The sequence below is a fragment of the Colossoma macropomum genome, unplaced genomic scaffold (genome assembly GCF_904425465.1).
Source record: "Colossoma macropomum unplaced genomic scaffold, Colossoma_macropomum, whole genome shotgun sequence".
Classification (NCBI taxonomy): domain Eukaryota; kingdom Metazoa; phylum Chordata; class Actinopteri; order Characiformes; family Serrasalmidae; genus Colossoma; species Colossoma macropomum.
Genome location: NW_023494791.1, coordinates 2,403,776 through 2,425,000, shown reverse-complemented (window position 1 = coordinate 2,425,000; position 21,225 = coordinate 2,403,776). Strand labels below are relative to the sequence as shown.

The 21,225-nt window shown below is 41.6% G+C and overlaps 1 protein-coding gene across 6 annotated transcripts in view; it reads right to left on the bottom strand.

Moving 5' to 3' along the window:
- Nucleotides 1-21,225, bottom strand: part of LOC118810103 (arginyl-tRNA--protein transferase 1) — a 188,267-nt gene that overhangs the window by 158,870 nt on the left and 8,172 nt on the right. For 2 of the 6 annotated variants that reach the window (XM_036573641.1, XM_036573642.1), the window contains exons 3-8: nt 19,457-19,595; nt 11,978-12,041; nt 10,237-10,299; nt 9,553-9,668; nt 6,179-6,277; nt 987-1,193 (exon numbers count right to left, since the gene is read on the bottom strand). In XM_036573641.1, coding sequence (XP_036429534.1) covers nt 987-1,193; nt 6,179-6,277; nt 9,553-9,668; nt 10,237-10,299; nt 11,978-12,041; nt 19,457-19,595 — 688 coding nt within the window. The remainder of the gene's footprint in view (nt 1-986; nt 1,194-6,178; nt 6,278-9,552; nt 9,669-10,236; nt 10,300-11,977; nt 12,042-19,456; nt 19,596-21,225) is intronic. The other 4 variants (XM_036573645.1, XM_036573644.1, XM_036573643.1 and 1 more) reach the window with 3 other exon arrangements.

The window sequence follows — 21,225 nt, the reverse complement described above, 5'->3', positions numbered from 1 at the left end:
AGTTTTCTCCGCCTTCAGGGAGCGTCTCTAAATCCTTGCTGTTTCCGGAGCATTCCTGAGGCGCTCGTTTCTGGGAGGTGTGGAAGTGCTGAGTTTCACTCGGTCATATTTGGGCTATAAATTGCACCCAATTGTGGAATTCGCAAGTCTGAAAGAATGCGCTGGTTTCGTTGAACAGTGGTTTCGATGTTATATGATGTACTTAACTTTCCTTTCAGAGGTTCGCTTACAGGTTAAAATCTTCGTGACATCTGACCATGTCTTGTTTTCTCAAACATGATTATTGTGCTAAAAATCTGAAGCTGGAATATGAACACAGACGTGACCAGGGCTTTCCTGAGAGCAGAGACAGTCGCAGCAGGCAATCGTGGTTATCTGCTGCCCTCTGCTGCTCTGCTGCAGGACTGAGGTTTTCAGTTGTTGAGATCTTTCAGGAATCCCTCAGTCTTCTAATGAAACCACAATGTTAGATTCTGTGCTTATGGGCTTATGCAGACATTTTACTATATTTAATTTAGATATACATCAGGCATAACACTCCTTGTTTCTACGCTCATTGTCCATTTTATCAGCTCCACTTACTATATAGGTGCACTTTGTAGTTCTACAGTTACAGACTGTAGTCCATCTGTTTCTCTGATACTTTGTTAGCCCCCTTTTACCCTGTTCTTCAGTGCTCAGGACCCCCATGGACCCTCACAGAGCAGGTACTATTTGGGTGGTGGATCATTCTCAGCACTGCACTGAGGTGTTTAAATACTCCAGCAGCACTGCTGTGTCTGATCCACTCGTACCAGCACAACACACACTAACACTCAATAATATCTTGGCCTGTTTAACCCTCCCTCGAGTTATCATCGAGCAAGAACGCCAATCATCACCTCCGCTCCAAAATAACTTCTTCAGGCAGAAAGGGTTTTTTTGAACTTTTTAATTCGTTCTGCAATTCATTTTCCTTCAGACCTTTTTTTGTTTGAGAGGCTCACCTGGTTTTGGCGCAAGTCGTGGGCTCTTCACTGCTGGAGAAGACGCTGGTTCTTCTCTTGATGTTTCTGGTGATGCGGGTTTGGCGTCCCCGTCTCCCTCAGGGCCGCTGGGGATGATGGGACGCTCCACCTGAGACTGCTGCATTTTCACAGGATCTACTGGAGGCACGCCTCCTCCCAATTCAAATGCTGAGTCCATCGGCTCACCTGTTCACACACACAGACTGTTAACATCAATATCAGCCTGATATACCTGAACATAGCTTCATATTCTTTCTCTATACCTCAATGTAAACACTTTAGCCACTCTATTGGAAACAGCTACCTAACTTATAGGTTCACCTTGATGGTGTACAGTCACAAATTGTAGACTGACATACACAGTCTTTATCAGCCATCCTCAGTGGTCACCAACTCTGTTCCTGGAGATCTATAATACTGTTTACCCTTCATGTATTTAATTTTTTTGTCAAAACAGCCATTAAGTACTAAGTTACTAATTTCTCAAGAGATATTTGTGAGGAGATTAGATAGAAGATATTAAAAACAGATCAAAAGCTGAAGAGAAAATGGGGTTCCTAACAACCACCTGGAAAACCTGGTAGACACCAAAACTGCCCCCATCAGATAAACAGCACTTAAAGCTTTCATCTCTGAGAGAGAGGAGAAAATCAAGCTGATCAGATCTGAAAACATCCACAGGTGTTTCTGTCCATCCTTCCACTGTGAGAAGACGACTCAGCGCTGTGGGTCTGAAAGGATGTGTAGCTGATCAAGAAGAACCTCACTGAGAAAAGGAGACGGACACATCAAACAAAGAAGCTGAACGATGGACTGACCACCCCAGAGTCCAGACCTCAACACCACTGAATGTGTTTGATTACTTCAGAAAATGATCAACCAGCTTCTAAGACTGAACTTTGGAGGTGTGTCTGCAGATTCTTTGAGGAACTGAAAGTGAGTCTCCTGAAAAGAATGGAAGCTGAAATAAAGAGAAAGAGTGACACAATAAATACTTACAAAACTAATATGATATTTCGTTATTGATGCTTCTGAGTCTTATTCTGTTAAATTATGGCCATTTTGACTGGAAAATAAATAAATGAAGGGTCTCTAACTTTTTACGCTTTTACTTGAGGTGGAACTTAAAGTGGTCACGGAGAATCAGTACAAGGTAAGTGTTTCTAATAAAGTGGCCATTGATATAGTATCAATATGAACAACTTGCCAGGAAAGCTAGTAAAGGCAATCATTCTGTCCGAGTGCGGAAAATCAAATGATCATGCAATTCATTTGCATTTCATTTACATAAGATGATTATAATCGATTATAACAGAACTGAAACAAAAAGTGGAAGCAATCAGCCATGAGGTCACTGTTGTGCAAGAATACATCATCAGCATTTAGTATTTCGAAACATTAGGTTTCTTGTCAGAAACAAACCAAAATGCGGCATCACAGGATGAAAAATTAACGTAGGGATGTGTTTGTGCATGCAAATCAAAAATCACTATATAGTGATAGAGCTGGATGACGAAAAAATTTACTAATAGACATTTTATTCCCTGCAGTGAAACATTTCTCCAAAATATTTCTGAAATATTAGCAAAACTTTTAGATTTAAAATGTCTACTGCATTCCTCCTGTTCTATAACCCTTCTGTCCAACGAGTGCAGCCACCCAGCAGCCAATAAGGGCCGTTCTTTCAGATCCTGTATTGATTTTTTTTCCAACACATTGAATTGAACTGGCTTTATTTAGCTGCATTTGTTTAATCTTGGCTAGTTTGCTGATTTTTAATCACGGAAAGCAGCAGCGAGGGCGATGCGCAGGCCTAGTAGAGCTCCGTCATAGCCGACTTACAGACAGCTGAGAACTGAGATGCTTTTGGAGCTACAGGCTCATTTAAACATGAGGAGAACCACCCTAGAAGCGACTCAGCAGGTACCCTGGCCACGGTACCGAGCTCCGAGACCATACTGAAACTGTGATCTGGGATCACCTGCACCCCACGGAGCACACCTCTCAGTCCACAGCCTAAAGGCTTGCTGGCTGGAGTTCAACAGCGCCGATGTTGTTCTCTTTCAGCACTGCCAGAACTCACCACAACAAACAGGTTCAATAATGTCCGGCTGCAGAGCCGCAGATTTACACCCGCAGTTTCACATCAGCGGTTTCAGGCCAGTGGAACGCATGCGCAGTAGGAAAGCCCTTATAGGAAAGTTGAGCGTTCTCATTCATATTTCAAGCAGTGGCCAGTCTCCTCATTTATAACGTCTCTGATGTAAACAGCAACTGTTTGTGCTGCTTGTACATGTCAGCGTACATATTACCGTTCAGCAAGTTGCTAATATACAAATCAGCCATTGGAAACCGGTTAAACCATCAGCCAAAACACTTTACGAAACCATCAGAAACCAAAAGAAACACTTGATGGTTTCTTTCAGCACGGATACGTTCAAAAACGTTTGTTTAGCGTGAAGCTTAATATTAAGCTCAGTTTATTCCTGTGCATGTAATGTAAGTGTACACATAAAGCTCCTATATTAAGGGTAAGTTAACTGAGCTATGTGTCTACATAACACATTAGTTTACCCAGAGCCACAACAGCTGTAGTTCGTGTAATACTTACCCAGTGAATCTCTATATGCGTCCAAACCAAAGTTTGTTTTAGCCTCACGCTTAAAATATAACATTAGCCCAACGCAAATTTATTGGAAACCCACATAAAACGACTGTAATGTTGATTACCCTAAAGTTCGCTAAGAAAAACCACAAGGGTCGGCGCATGTGCTGAATGCCACTGGCTTGAACCTGCCGGAGAGAAACTGCTGGCGTGAAACTGTGGCTCTGAGGCTCCGCAGGCAGACCCTTCAACAGGTTTGAGGCTCTGAGCTCCCCAGTTTTAGCGTCACCCTCGCCAGAGACAAGCAGCGCTCAGATAAGGATCACTGAGTGCGTTTACATCCACTTAGTAACCCGATAACTGCAGGAAATCAGATTTTGTCAGAAATCTGTTCAACGCATTTACGTGCACTTGAGTAATCAGATAATGGGAAACTCCAGATCTACATGAGTGAGACAGTAATCAGATTTCTGCTTTGCAACCAGCCAATAAACTCACAGAAGACGACGCGACGTAAACATAACGTAAAACTCAAACTTTTCATACATCATCTAGCAGAAGAAGGATAATATGAAAATCTTTCATTCCGTCAAGGACGCGGTGGGTCTCTTCTTTAATCCAAAGGTGTTTTGTTGCTGTCTCGTAGGTGCTGTTACGCTGCTTTGTGAGAAGGTCTGGCTGCAGACATGCACTCTCAGCCTGACATGCACCGCCAGCCTATTAATGACACCAGCGCTGCTCTGACACGACAGAGTTTTTGTCGGTTTTATGAGGAAAAAAAGTGAAACACGAACTGCTGGGCACCAAGAGATACACTGAATGTATATTAACATTGCGATACTGATAATAAAGTAATTAAATATGGAAACTTTCAAAGTAAAACCACGTCGATAAAACAATGTCGACTTTATTCGCAGGAAAAAACTATGGCTACTGCTGAAACTCATAAAAGAAATGCTGAAGACGATTAGAACCATTAGGAATAAAACCTGATGGTTTTGCTTCCTAACTGGAATTGGCTTGATGGCGGCTGTTAGAGACTATTAAGAAACGATCAAATGTATGTGGAATCAGTCCCAAAACACCTGATTAAACACTTTTAATGGGTTCTATGACTTTTTTTAAGTGATGACGTCGCTAAGCAGCAGCAGCCAGAAGTTCCCGTGCTGTTGGGCGGCTTCTGCCACTGTGGCAGAGTGCGCATGTGCACGTGACGTCACTGGGGCTGAGAGTGCATCTGTCTGAGAGTGCAGGTCTGCAGCCTGACTCAATTGTGTTTTGCTGCTGTTGCTGTTTTCACAGGCACAAATAAGAAAAACGAAAGAAATCAGAGTAAGGGGTTTAAAAGCACTGAAAAACCCCATTACTGAGCTAAAATCCAGCTCTCTTTTTGGATTTCATAGGATTTCTAGGCCTTAATTTGATCTGAGAAATTAGATATGCTGTTTACACGACCACCTGCGTAATCAGAGAACTGTGGATATCAGATTATGATCGGATTATTAAGTGTATGTAAATGCACTCACAGCGCTTTGGTGGTGTAACGGTTATAAATCATGGTCTCACGGTCTACAGGATTGGCTCACAGCGCACGTGATGTGAACTTGAACTGTGGTTGTTTTTTGTCTCACCATAGAGATCACAGTCAATCACAAAGTGCGCAGGCTATTGATGGCACAGCCAACGGCTTCCAATGATGTTCGGCGCCAAACACTGCTTGATCTTTGACCGTGCTCACGCAATAACAGGCAAGAGGTCAGTTCAGTGGCAGAACTTTGTAAAGAGCTGGACGCAGAGCTCACTGCAATTATGATGGACAGCTGGACAAGTTGTTCCATCAGCTACTCTTGATAAAAGTAAAACTTAAAAACCGAAGGATGGTTAGATTTATTTCACTTGATATTAACATTTAATTTGTTGGCTGTTTCTTATACTGGCTGATTGTTTTTGTTGTTGTTTGCTGATGTTTACATTTATTTTAGTTTTTTTTCCAAACTTTATTTAGCAGCATATTTCTAAAATAATAATAACAATAATAATAATAATAATAATAATAATAATATCTTTATTCAGTGGCTGTATGGAAAGCAAGGAGACGTGGATGCCTATAACCTAATGATTTTTTGAATTTGTCCAAACAATAAGAAAAACATTTCTTTTAATGGTCTTTGCTGATGAAGTGTGTAGTAGTTTAGGGACACAATTTCTGTGGCAATGCTTACTAAACAGAGAAACAAACACCAACATAACAAACAAACACTCCAGTATTCTAATTATTCAGACCAGCCCTGTAAATATTAGTACATCAGTTGTTTGAAATATGGCTGCATACAGGCAAAGGAACCACATCAGTCTATTAATGAAGAGCAAGAGCACAAATTTTCAGTAACAACTTGGAAAAAAAGTAACTTGTTTTCTTTATTTCCCCAATTGTACAAGCGATTTTTCAAAACTATCATGATAATTGTTTTTTATATCATCCAGCTCTATGTTTTGAATGTAAGAAAGTAAGAAATACACAGCATGAGCCCAAGCAGTCTTATCTGAGGGGAGCCTGAGAGCGCACCTGAGAAAAAAGACTGGGATATTCCAGCAGCTATAGCTACTGTCCGCTGAAGAGAGGAAGTAAGAGGCTCTAGGAAGCCTCTGATCTCTTCGAACACACCTAAGATTGCATGATCAGACAGACAGTTTGACTTTACAGAGTGAGACAGAGGCTATATCTGCAGGAAATGCTACAATTCAACTGAAAACAGATGGTTCTATTGCAAATAAAAGCTTTAATAACGGCTCTCCCAGCACCAAAGCACATTTCCAGCGTGGTCAGTTGAGCAATATCAGATAAAATACAGTGTACTTTAATGTTTTTAGTGTGTACAGATGAGGATGCACTGGCTACGTTTACATGCAAAGATCCAATTGAATACATTAACCATCATAGATTAAGACTGAGGTGTTTTTATTCGCACTCTACTCAACAATCTGATGGAAAATCTCTGTTTACATGCTCACTACAAGTAATCCAATACAAAATTACGCGCAGGCGCAGAGAACAGCTTAGTGTAGACGTTACCATGACAAGCAGCATCACGTGAGTCCAGTCAGAGTGAGATGAGCAGCAGTGAGCAGTGCTTGTGTTTTTAATGGCTTTAAAATGATGTCAGACTCAGGAAAACGTCCTTCACGTGTCCTTATTAAAGAAGGCCGAGAGGAAGACGTCGTGTTCTGAGACACATAAGCTGGTCGTCCGTCCCACCGCCGTCTTTTAAAGACCAGAGCATAAACTTCGCCTCCTCTGCAGACCAGTTTCTGCTCCGCCATGTTGAACGGTATAAACTCTCACTATGACGCGACGAACATGATCAGAACGGACTTAAACTTTCCGATAGGGAATGTAATCAGATACAGGCGTTTACACGGATATTATTCTTCTATTTAACGGATTATTTACAGGATTACCCACCTCGATCAATCGGATAGAAATTGTTTTCCGAATGGCCTCAATCGGACTAGACTATTCCGACTGAGGTGTTTACATAGAGTGCACAACTCCAGTCCTGGAGGGCCGGTGTCCAGCACAGTTAGGAGGTTTCCCTGCTCAAACACACCCACTTAACCTGGCAATTAACAGATAAATGTAATCAGGTGTAAGAGCAGGTAAATCACCAAACTGTGCTGGACACCAGCCCTCCAAGACCGGAGTTGGACACCCCTGATGTATTCTATTCCGACTGAGCTTCCAACAGAGAGAGGAGAAATAAAAAGCGTATTTTTTCTCTTTTTCTGTGTCTGGCAGGAGCATGTCAAAATTTTGACTTAGTACCTCAAAACAAGGTGCAAAACATTTTGAAATAAATGTCAAGAAGATGAGTATCTATTTTCAGGATAATGAGTCAATATTAGAGTAAATAAGTAGTTAATTTGAGATAATGGCTGCGTTCCAAAGCCTAGGCTTCAGGGTCCTCGACTGTCCTATAAAGACTCCTCCTTAGTAGCCTATTGGTCACAGAAATGGAACAGTCTGAACATGGCTGCGTGGTGACATCACCAGAAAGGTCCCTCCTCTTGCGATTGCAGCACGAAACTTGTGAGGGAACTGGTGAGAAAAATTGGAGCCCTCTGCATTGTGTTTCTTGCTTTTTCATTTTTTTTCCCAATTTTCTCCCCAATTTACTCGTCTCCAATTCCACCCGCTAGTTAGGACTCACCCAACCACACGATACTACCAACACTAGGAGGGAGAAGGCTAACGCAGGCTTCCTCCGAGACCCGTGAAGCCAGCTACCGCATTTTTCCGAACTCACAGCGTAATTTTTTCTTTCGCATCGTTCGTGCGTAGAGAACTGCAGGTAACCGATCGCCTGGAAGGATCTGTTGAGTCTTCGAAACCATTCAGGACGTAGGCTGCACTTCTAGGCTGTATACGAAGGTTCCTCTTTGGAACGGCCTGCTCTGACGTAGCAGCCGACAAACGCAGCCTCCCTCGGCTTCAGCCTAGGCTTTGGACGCAGCTAATAAGACAATCATTTGAGAAAATAGGTCATTATTTCAAGATACAGATCAGAGCTAATCTAAAAAGTTCCGAGGTAAAATTATTCCAGCATAGGGCTGGGCGATAAAACGATAACGATAATTATCGCGATATAACTTTTCCTCGATAGAGCGATACGACATGTTCGATAAATGTTCGATATAATACACCATTCTCACACCTCCACGTTCAGCGAAAGCCTTCATGGCGTTTTCTACTGCAAGGAAAGCTACACTACTCTGCTGTCGCCAGGGGAGGGCGCACTTCCGAGTTTTTCGACATGATTAGAGAGGGAGGGGGCCACGAGGAAGATGAGTCTTCAGCAACGGCTGAAACGCGGAGTTATACATTCACAATCCTCACAACTACAGCGCTGTTGCAGCGCTCGGACAGTCATAATTTAGTATTAGTGCATTCCCAAGCAACGAAAGTGAAAGAAAGAAGTGGGTTCATGTAAATTACAGCCCTGATTTAAACGAAAGTAAACTGAGGAAGCTGTGAGGCATTGGAGAGCGGGAGAGCGCTAGCTTTCCAGGCTAGCTGTTTTTAGCAGCTGGCTAACCTGAAGCAGCTCCGTCACTCCACAACACGGAGAACTGATGATACTGTAGATCAAACACGAACCTAAAGGAGGACTCTGTTTGTCTGGTGTTGATATTTTGCGGTTCACCCCTTAAACTACTACGATAGTATAGAGGAATCCAGTCGTCTAGCTGGTGTCTGAATACTGTGATGTCATGTGTAGCGGGGTAGCCGAGCGCTCGGCACCAGCTAAAAATAATCTGTTATCTTTCTTAAATTATGACTATTAGAAAATAGTCGTGCTTTTCCAGCTGGTAAAAACAGCTCAGCAGACACTCTCTCCCACTCTCCCATGACAGATCTGTGAAATGTTCCATTGTTTGGCGAGTGTTTATCATGTTCTGAACATAAAGGATAGTTTAAAACACGATATCGATATCGAACGATATGAATTTTGTTTATCGTGATAACATTTTTGGCCATATCGCCCAGCTCTATTCCAGCATAAGTTAAAATTTTACCTTAAGGGATTTTTTACGCTGGAGATGACCGGATCAGTCAATCCTAAAAGGAAAGTTGCTAAGCTACACACTCACAGCGCAGAATTCTTACTGAAATTCTGAATAAATTGAGAAAATTAAGAGCTCCTCTCTTCCTTTTGCCTGTCAAGCTCTCACAGCTCAAACACAAACAAGCAATCAGAATGCTGAGCTGACAGAAGCAGCATTTTAAAGATCATATTAATAAAAGATTTTAAATAAGCTGAATTTAGGAAACCTCTGGACCGTTTAAGTCAGACTAGATTTGCGTAGCAGGGTTTTAGTGGTCAGCACATTCACTCAAACAACAAAAAAGAAATTGTGAGAAATTTTGGATGACGAACTCACCATCACACCCACCGTCACACTGACCCACAGGCAGCTCCCCTTTAGAGAGGAACTTCTTCACCTTCTTCAAGATCTTCTTATGTGTTTTTGAAGGCTGAAAGTCCAAGGCATGGCATCTTCAACAAACACAAACCAAGAATTAGTGCTGATGCTCCACGTTTACCTCACACATCTACACATGCAGGATTTTCCAAAAGAAAATCTGTGACTTATACACATTATGACATTACACACATATATATACACCGATCAGGCATAACATTCTGACCACCTCCTTGTTTCTACGCTCATTGTCCAGTTTATCAGCTCCACTTACTATATAGGTGCACTTTGTAGTTCTACAGTTACAGACTGTAGTCCATCTGTTTCTCTGATACTTTGTTAGCCCCCTTTTACCCTGTTCTTCAGTGGTCAGGACCCCCATGGACCCTCACAGAGCAGGTATTATTTGGGTGATGGATCATTCTCAGCACTGCAGTAACACTGACGTGGTGGTGGTGTGTTAGTATGTGTTGTGCTGGTACGAGTGGATCAGACACAGCAGTGCTGCTGGAGTTCTGGCCCACAGAAGTGTGTGGGTTCCTAAAACTTCTCAGTTTTCAAATATTTTTGAACTTATTAATATTCAATAATATTTTATTTCAGCCCTAACAGACACATATTTTTCTGTAACGGTCTCTTTACCTGATGGTGTACTGTGGACAGCAGGTCTTGTTCATGACAGGCTTGTAAACATATTTGCCACTTCTGAGAATTAAAGAATAAAAATGCAAGTCAGCTTAAAATTCAAAATTGAGGAAAAGACAGTTTGTATTATACTTTTTGAAAAACATTTCAGGACCCGGGTTTTCAGAAAGCTGCTTTGTGACAATGTCTGTCGTAAAAGAAGCACAATATGTTTAAAATAGAACTGAAAAAATGAATAAATGAAAAATGAAAATGGAAAGAGTTAATAAATAAATAAAACCTTATTTTATCAACCACACTGAAGATGTGTGATACTGCCAGTTATTTACATTTCATAATCCCCCAACAACAAATAATTCGTTCATCCCTTCATTAATTTCCAATTCCACACCCAGAGAGGCACACTGCACCCAGAAAGCAAAAGACTGCACCCAGAGACAGTGGCGCACTGCAACCGGACAGCAGGGCACTCTTCACATGGAGAGAGAGCCACACTGCACCCGAAAAGCAACACAGTGCAACCAGAGATAGCAGTGCACTACAATTGGAAAGAAGCCCACTGCACTCAGAAAGCAACACACTGCACACCAGATAGATTGGAGCACTGCAACCAGCAAGTGGGGCACTGCACCCAGAAAGCAAAACACTGCACCCAGAAAGAGTGCCGCACTACAACTAGTGAGAGAGCCACACTGCACCTAAAAAGCAAGACAATGCACACCAGAGAGACTGGTGCACTGCATGCAGAAAGCAACACACTGCACCCAGAGAGATTGGAGTACTGCAACCAGACAGCAGGGAGCGTTCTACATGGAGAGAGAGGCGCACTGCACCCGAAAAGCAGCACACTGCACCTGAAAAGCAGCATACTGCACCCAGCAAGATTGGCGCACGACAACCAGTAAGAGAGAGGCGCACTGCACCCGAAAAGCAACACAGTGCACATCAGAGAAATTAGTACACTACAACCACAGAGAGAGGCACACTGCACTCAGAAAGCAACACACAGCACACCAGGGAGATTGGCACACTGCAACCACAGAAAGGCGCACTGCACTCAGAAAGCAACACACTGCACACCAGAGAGATTGGCACACTGCAACCACAGAGAGAGAGGCACACTGCACCCAGACAGCAACACAATGCACCCAGAGACAGTGTTGCACTGCAACCTGACAGCAGGGTGCGCTCCACACAGAGAGAGAGGTGCACTGCACCTGAAAAGCAGCACACTGCACCCAGAAAGAGTGGCAAACTACAACCAGTGAGACAGGCTGAAAAAAAAAAAAAAAGCGATGCACTGCATCCAGAGAGATTGGCACACTGCTACCAGAAAACAACACACTGCACCCAGAGATAGTGGCACACTGCATCCAGAGAGCAGTACAGCTTGTAACATCAGAATTCAAACTTTCGGTCTCCCAGTGGTAGAGCCAAACTTTAGACAGGCGCATCAATTTGTGCCGCTGTCATACCCACAATTCTCTGCGCAGCACTGCTGCCCATCTCCACAGAAATCAACAGAAGGCGAAAGGAAAATGACTCATTCTGCTGTTATGTAAATGCAGCACCAGAGAACAAGACTACTCAGGGCCTTCACTGGAAGAGCTGATCACTCTTTCATAATTGATTTCAGAAGAAAAAAGAAAAAAAAAAAGTCTGACTTTTAATATTATAAGTTTTATAATAGGCTGTACTTTTCTAGAAATGTATGAAAAAAAAAGACGAGACGTCCTACCTTCTCCATCCTCGGTCAATCAGATCCTGGTAGTCCTGCACTGTCATCGCATGGGACCACATACCTGCACGAGGATAAACAGAAGCAAGACCACATGAGGAGGGATGAAGAACTCTGTTCATCAATCATCCAAACATTTAACATCTAACCCAGACTGTTCAGAACAAACCAGAACCCAGAAACTGCCTCATGACAGGGAAGTGAGTCGCCAAGCACGTACAGCAGCTTCTAAAACAGTGTGTCTGACCCCAGGCTGGTCCCATGAGGGCTCAGCTTTCCCATCGAGGCTCCAGAACAGACAGGAAGCCTTTAAAATCCCTAGTTTGGAGTTTTGGCAGCTTTTTAAGAAGAACATCCTCTTCTTCCAGTGAAAAAACTCTGAACGACTGAAGTAAGAAGTGAGAAGAAAACTACAAAGAACTGATCAATTACAGTATTGATAGATTTTGCAAATCTGCTATTAATAGAGCTCATTACTGCACAGTCTTACAGACACTACACAGATTTCTAATGTTAGCTCTATGTTAAAACCCCAGAAAGAGGCAAACTGGTTTCTGTTCCAGGGTTTTAATACAGATCTTATATATAGCCAACGATATAATATAATATAATATAATATATAATACTAACACCCAATGTAGTATCATAATGACCGATATCAAAGCAATACAATGGCAAAAAATTAGCACCTTGTCTGATCCCACAGAACTTTATTCAAATTGTTGACTTAACATCTCTTGTTATTATTATTATTATTATTATAATTATTATATTGTTTTTCAGATGTGGCACTACAGGTTCTATTTTGTCTGTTCCAAGTTGTTAAATATCAGAAAAACTAAATATCAGGATGCATATTGTGTATCGTGAAAATGTCCTTAAGTATCGCGATATATTTTTTGCCATATCGCCCACCCTTCAGTGATCACAATAATAAACCAGCAGGGTCGAATGATCCAAGCATAATAAAAATGTATGTATGTCTGTGAGATTAGATGGTAATATTCAGTCTGGCTGACTATACTGTGGAAAATGAGGGCCACTTCTTTCCCCATGAAGCCCCCGTTTGGCTAAATAAATGAGAAACAAAACGTAAATAAACATTACATTATGCACAGTTTAGACGTCATGACTAAATTGTCAGTGATCTGCATTTCTGAAACAATGGGCTTCATTTACCGTTCTTGAGCAGAAATATGTTCTTAAAACTCACTTGCGCAGTTTTCACGAAGGTTCTGACTCACCGATGTTCTCTTATGTGGGATTTGTTCTCAAGTAAGAACAGAATCTACACACTCAAGAGCACAAAGGTGAGAACAGTTCTGCGCTTTAAGAGCACGTCATGAATCTGACTTAGACTTTTTCTTAAGACCTTTCTCAAGAACACATTTAAGAACAAACTTAGGAAGATATTAGCGAATGAGGCCCTTTGTGTTCAGCGAAACTGAATAAAATATCGAGAAGGTCTGGCTGCAGACATACACTCTCAGCCGGACACGCACCGCCAGCCTATTGACGTCAGTGCCGCCCTGCCACCACAGTGTTTTTGTTGGTTTTATGAGGAAAAACAGCGAAACACGAACTACTGGACAACAAGAGTTACACTGAATGTATATTAATGTTGCCGTACTGATAATAAAGTGATTAAATATGGAAACTTTCAAAATAAAACCACGACGATAAAACAATGTCCGGTTTATTCGCAGAATAAAACAAAAAGGCTACTGAAACTCACGAAAGCCAGGCTGAAGACGATTAGAACCATAAAAACTAATATTGATTAAAATAGAACTTATTAAGGATTTAAGGTGGTTGTGACAACGTAAGTCAACGTATTTTTGCTGTCTCGTCAACGTTTTCACAACCTCCTAGAAAGTTGTCAGACAGCATTGTCATAACTTTGAGGAATGACATTTCAACATTGTGACACTGTAGAGAGCACCAAGCAGACGACGCTGTGGGCACCAAAACAGTACGTCGACACAACCTGATGGTTTTGCTTCCTAATGGGAATTGGCTTGACGGTTGCCGTTAGAGGCCATTAGGAAACGATCAAATGTATGTGGAATCAGTCCCAAAACACCTGATTAAACGATCAGAATACTTTACAGTGTGATACCAACCCATCAGGAAAACACAGAGCACCATTAGCGACTGAAAACCACCAGGAACCAACAGACACTTTTAATGGGTTGTATGATTTTTTTCAACAGGGAGGTACATTAAATTGAATCTCTACCTGTGTTATGGACAAAAATGGACTAAGTGATGATGTCGCTAAGCAGCAGCAGCCAAAATTTGACATGACATTGGGCGGCTTCTGCCACCGTGGCAGAGAGTGCATGTGCATGTGACGTCACTGGGGCTGAGAGTGCATCTGGCTGAGAGTGCAGGTCTGCAGCCAGACTCTATTGAAAATATCAGACTGCGCCATCTCAACTAACTGTTGCACAAAGCCTACAAATCACACTGTGGATAAAATAAACAGAAAATGGATATACAGCGCGATTCATCCGATTTCAAAGCGCCATATTTTTACAACCGAGAGGCGTCTAGGAACCAATCACAATCCAATTGAAAGGGGTCATAGAGTTTCTGACTGTCAGTGGAAGATGGCTCCCTTCAGTCTGAGAGGAGATGAGACCCCTGAGCAGAAAGCGTTCTGCGTTCTCCACTTCAATAAGAGTGAATCCGTCATAACTGTTCAGTGTGATTTTCGTGGGCAGTGAAGCTCCAACAGCTCAGAGCGTTCGGCGTTGGTTCCACAACACTGGATGATCTCCGAAATCGCACTGAAAGAGCCGAGAGTGCAGCGACACCCGACATGCTTAATCCAGTATGGGATGAGTTTGACTATGGTGTTGTTGTTGTCTGTACAGCTGGAGGAGGTTCATACTGAGACCTTGTACAATTACATAATAAACTTTATGCTCATTTAAACCGTTTACAGTTCACTGCACTGATCTGTAATGATTTATAAGTGAAATAAATCTGAATCACCCTGTATTTCAGCTGAATGTTTCTCAGAGCATTAGGTCACTTCTGTTACTGAATAAGACTGATGACCTGTATGTTTTAGATCTGCTAATGGACGTATTTGCCCATCTGAATCTAATCAGCATTCATCTTTCAACTGAGCCCCACACCGACAAACAACAGAGCATCTCTGGGAAGAATAAACATAAAACAGGCCCGTCACCAGCATAACCAGGTAAAAGCTGTCCACCCGCCTCCCATCCCCACTGCAGACTCTTATCGTCATGGAAACTGAGGTGAGAGGTCTCCTCGTCAACAAATGTGAGCTTGACCAGCCTGCTGCCCGGAAAGGACAACAAGGCAGCACAATAGTGTTCTGATTGTTTCCAAACATAATGGAAAGAGCAGACAGAGGGCTGAATAATTAATCACAACAGCATCTCCTGTCTGTCACTGCTTCACTGATAAAGTAGAACAAACACTAACAGTATAACGGCTGATTCTACTGAAGTGGTGCAAAGTCAGAAGTGAAAACACATTTTGGACTTTAGACTAAAATACTTTAACTATGCCACCCAGAACCACTCCAAGCTGAGTGGTTCCATTCATTATACACCAGTTCATTTCAGATGAGCTTTAGCCCAGAGAAATAGGCGGCGTTTCTGGATATTGTTGCTATATGGTTTACGCTTTGCATAGTCTTAACTTGCATTCGCAGATGCAGCGACAAACTGTGTTTGCTGAAGAGGGTTTTCCGAAGTATTCCCGAGCCGAGTGGTTACATTCATCACAGAAGCATGTCAGTTTTTAATGCAGCGCCATGTGGAAAATTGAAGGGTGTTTAGTTGTGGTTTTCGGCCTTGTCCTTTACGCACAGAAATGTCTTCAGATTCTCTGAATCTTTCAATAATGTTATGGACTGTAAACCCTGAATAAAAACAGAACCGTTCCTAAACCGAGGACTACTCACTCAGTTTTCCCCCACAGTGCTGACTGAGCCTTCCGTGAATGCCGCTTTTATACACAGCCATGATAACATCACCTGTTTACCTGCATAACATTCCAAAACAGGGTGTTCTTGATCATTCCACAAATTTCCTAGACTTACATTACTGTTTTGTTCCAGGAACTAAACTGAAATTATCATGCATTCATAAATATCATTAAAGTCAATAAGGTAAAACATGAAATCTCTCTTCTCTGAGCTGATTTCAATTAAATATCTGTAAAGGACAGTTTACAAATCAATGCTTTCTGTTTTTATTGCATTTTATCTACTGTCCCCAATTTTTTTGGAAATGGGTTAGTATTGTATGATTTTTCACTCAACGCAGCTAAAAATAACAAAACCCACAGTCCACACTTATTGATTTGTTTTCAGTAAAAAGAACTTGGTACTCCACGCCGAGGGCGACATGCCAACCAAAGCGATGTCATAATTCAGTTTGGCAGCAGCCAATCCCTTTCCATGAAATGCATCCTGTACAAATCTAAACGGCACAAGATCAGAGCCTTACAAGCTGAATCCTAGGCAAGGTAATCTGATTAGGCCCTAAGCAGCGCCCTTCTTATTTTCTTCCATGTCTTTAGCCTGTAAATGGTGGCTTCTTGGAGACGTGCCCATTTTAAGCTGGACAGAAGTCTGTAAATCTACAATATCTTTTGTGTTTGAAGATATATCAGGTATATCTGGCAGGGCTGAGGGTCGGCTGACCGGAACGATGGTCAAGCAGATCACTGAAAACGTTTTGCTATTCATTATCAGCAGGAGGAGTAAAAAAGAACAGCGAGAGTCACCTTAGGATTAGCATCCGAAGCATGCTTCCTTCTTGGGTTCATTACGTGGTGCCGGCAGATTACAGAATTAGATTATTTGGAGCAGGTTCACTCATTTGTTATAACACGACTACAGCATAAAAGATCATTAAAAACCTTCGCACCATCCCACTTTTAGTTATATACGAGCATGAAGCCATTGTCACCCAAAAATAGGTCACAACTGATGCAGGGCTACTTTGTTTTAGAAGAAAATAAGCAAGCGTTCAGCTTTTCCACAGCCAGTACGCAGAAAAAGGCACCATTTTTCAAGATTTCTCTGTGAACTGAGTCGTTCAGAGTTGTTTGGTGTGAAATGCTCTGTTCTAGAGAAACAGTGGGAATGATAGGAACCAGACATCTGAAGCATCCAATTGTTACAAATGCCTGAGACATTGTTTTATAACAGTTATGAGATAAAACATATTTTAAATCCATGTTTTTATATGGAATGTTGATGATGGAGACGTGCCCACGGGTGCCCACGTAGGTTCACTGGTGGTTTTGGATAGTAAATAAAATGTCTATATTTGTGCTGTAGTCATGGTGGGGTGGTTCCTATCACCACCACTGTAAAGACATCTGAACCATTTCACACCAAACCACTCTGAATCACTCTGATTACATCTCACACACTGGATTATCTAGAAATTCCCCTTTAAACTGTGCCCTGTCACAGTCAATCTCACATTCATTCAGGGCACATTCAAACTTCTAACGCCTGCACGCTGACAACGTAGCCCGTTTAAAAGAAGGAGAACCTGGCATGACATATCTTTAAAGGGGAACTCCACCGATTTTTAAAAATTTCTGCATGATTAAATGGTTACAGTGTAAACAGAGTCGTTCAGAGCGGTTTGGTGTGAAACGCTCTGTTCTAGAGAAACTTACCGAGTCAGAACTGTTCACAGTGGTGGTGATAGGAACCAGACGTCCACCTCTAAAAGCTCCCTCACAGAAAGTTACTACATGAAATGGTTATGAATTCACTGCCTGATGACTGAGACACTGTTTTACGATATTTTTATGACAAAGTTTTAGTCCATTGAGGTTCATCCATTCACGGTGGAAGGATACATGCAGGGCGGTGTGAGGCTAAGTAGCCCCCAAAGAAACTATTTTTTGTTTTACATTTTTTTAAATCCATTCATGGTGGAGAGGGGTTGTGAGGCAAAATAGTCCCCAAAGAAAACAATGTTTTTATTTTTTCAGATTTAACACTATTCATGAACTCCATTCATGGTGGAGGGATACATACAGGTCAGTGTGAGACAAAATAGAAGAAAAGAAAAGAAAAAAAACGTATTATTTCAGATTTTCCACTATTTTCCATCATCAACATTCCATATAAACTCAGAAGACTCGTGTAGGTTCACTGGTGGTTCTGGATAGTAAATAAAATGTCTATATTTGTGTTGTAGTCATGGCGACCCCTGGTTCCTATCACCACCACTGTAAAGACATCTGAACCATTTCACACCAAACCACTCTGAATCACTCTGTTTACATCCCACACACTGAATTATACAGAAATTTTTAAATATCAGTGGAGTTACCCTTTAAAAGGGTGTCAAAACTGGCTCTGTGGCTGGCCAATGTTAACAACCCAGTACAGACCAAACTGAGGACAAACTGCATCTCCAGGAATGTCATCTTCACCTCAAACATTCGCCAAGATTAGTCTCGCCACACGCTCTTACAAAATATGGTTCTTCAAGTGTTCTTTAGCAAAGACAATGGTTCTGTATAGAACCATGAACATTCCAAGAACCATGTGCATGCTTAAATGGTTCTCTGCATCTCTAGACTGATAGAGAGTGTACTGTAAATGGTTCTATGTAGCACCAAAAAGGGTTCTGCTATTGTTACGCCGTCAAGCTTGTATACAGTTAAAGAACCCCTTCTGGTGCTGCATAGAACCATTTTCAAAAAGATTCTATATAGAACCACACACATCCTCCATCAATCAGAAGAACCATTTTAACATGCAAAGAACCTTTTAAGCATGTGGTGGTTCTCTGAGAGCCCAAGGTTCTAAACACAAGTACTATATTTACTAAAGAACACCTGAAGAACCCTTTTCACTTAAATACCTATAAAGGCGACTAGTTGACGTGAGCTAGCATCACCAGCTAGGTTAGTAGGAAAGCTCCAGGCTTAGCTTAGCTTAGCTAACGAAACTAAGATTTCACAAAAAATGGTCAAATATGAGGGAATATCGTCAACACGGCGGGTTTGCAGCTCTCTGACACAGCCGAGCGATGTAAACATACGATAAGAAACGAATGACAAAAGCAAATTAACGCTAGAAAAGCTATAGAAAGCTGGCTAGCTGAGTTAGCCAAGTAGCAACATGCTAACAGAGGCTAATACTGCTCAATTTTACAGAGTGCTGTTAAACATACTCTGTGGAACAAACTAGAACCTTTGGGCTTTCGAAAGGACGTGATTAGGAATGACAACAGAGACAGGGACGAGGCTGAAGTTGGCTTGCTGCCGGAATTCTCCGTTCCACCTTAAAAGGCGCAGCAGTTACGCTCTGGCAGCTGAGGCGCCTGAATGTAACTGCTGCGGCACTTAAGGTGGAACGGGAAATTCCAGAAACTTCAACTTCCGTCAGACAAGGCAGGTTACCTGTTTTTAAAATCTGATTTCGGGGAATTGATGATGATGATGAAGGGCACTCACCGTGTGAAAAATTGCCCTTCTCATTTTTGCAATAACCACATCGGTATCCATCGTCTCCCCCAAAATACTCCACTATAGTGTACGAGCTTCCCGCAGCAGCCATGTCCTGTGAGCCTGTATCGTTTGTGGGAAACACAAGCTGGAGTAGATCCACCGGCAGAGAGGAGAGAGGAGAATAAAAGGTTCTAGTTACTCTGGTCGGCTACAAGGCGTGACCTCAAAAACTGACAGGCTCACATGTTCCTGTAGGCATGGTCATTCACTCCACAAACAACTTAAAGGGGAACTCCACCATTTTTCAACATTTCAGTGTGTGAGATGTAAACAGAGTGATTCAGAGTGGTTTGGTGTGAAATGGTTCAACACAGGTTTAATAAATTTGACACTATTAAGGCATCACTGTAAGAAATGACAGTCCAGCGGAACTGCTGATACAAAGACATACTTGAAGGAGAATTCCACCAAGTTATCAAAATTCCTGAATAGTTCATTCCTTGATATGTAAACAGAGAGATTCAGAGTGGTTTGGTGTGAAATGGTTCAGATGTCTTTACAGTGGTGGTGATAAGAACCAGGGGGCGCCATGACTACAACACAAATATAGACATTTTATTTACTAAATGGCAGTGGTGGACGAAATACACAAACCACGTACTTGAGTTAAAGTAGAGACACCCAAGGTAAAATATTACTCCAGTAAAAATAGAAGTTCCTCCCTTTAGACCTCCACTTGAGTAAAAGTACTAAGGTATTTGCCTTCAAATGTACTTAAGTATCGAAAGTAAAAGCACTAACAGATTAATTATGGCTCTGATGTCCTTTTACTATTTTTGTAACGAAACTCGTTTCATTAACTCATTTTAGGTGAAAATACTCCAGTGTCTCTCTTGGTAAACCAGTCTTTTAATAGAGTCATTAATTAGTGATGCTGATGACTATTAAAATTATCATAAGCACAAAACACCGAAGGCAAACAGTTTCCATCAGGTAGAACTGAGTGGCTCTGAAACAAGCAAAGTTTCAGTTTAAGATTTATTTGCAAGTTTAAGTTTAATAAAAACTTTAAACTCAGGTTCACAAATGAGTTTCCTTTACTAAACTGCATCTGTAGGTCTCTGTTCATAAACATAAACTAGACAAAACTAATTTACTATAAAATGAAATGTGTTTGTATAAATTCAGAAAAAAGACCGTCAGTCACAACTGCATATGAGTACATATTTCTATATTGTGGTCTGTTTACACAAAGTTAGGTTAGTTCATCATTTATGTTGAATAGACTCTCCCAAAATTTTACACTGCTGCACTGACGTTGGACCGTGTGCTGCACTGGGTCGGTATGACCAACAGGTCAAAACAAGCTCAAAACAAAGTGACCGCTGTGCCCTGATTGGTGTTCTGCTTTGCGCTTCTTTCGTTTTGACATGTTATGTTTTTATTCACACATAAACCAAAAGGAACGACAGATTTCTCATAATGTAGTGGGGTAAAAAGTGAGATATTTGACTTTGAAATGTAGCGGAGTGAAAGGAAAAAGTCACCCAAAATGGAAAAACTTCAGTAAAGATACACAAAAAACTACTTAAGTACAGAAATGAATTACATTTACTTAGTTACTGTCCACCACTGCTAAATAGTGAACCTACACATGTCTTCTGAGTTGTCGGTGATGATGATAAAATCTGAAAAGTTTTCTTTGGGGACTATTTTGCCTCACAACGGCTCTGCATGTATCCCTCCACCATGGACTAAAATACTGCTGTTGTCAG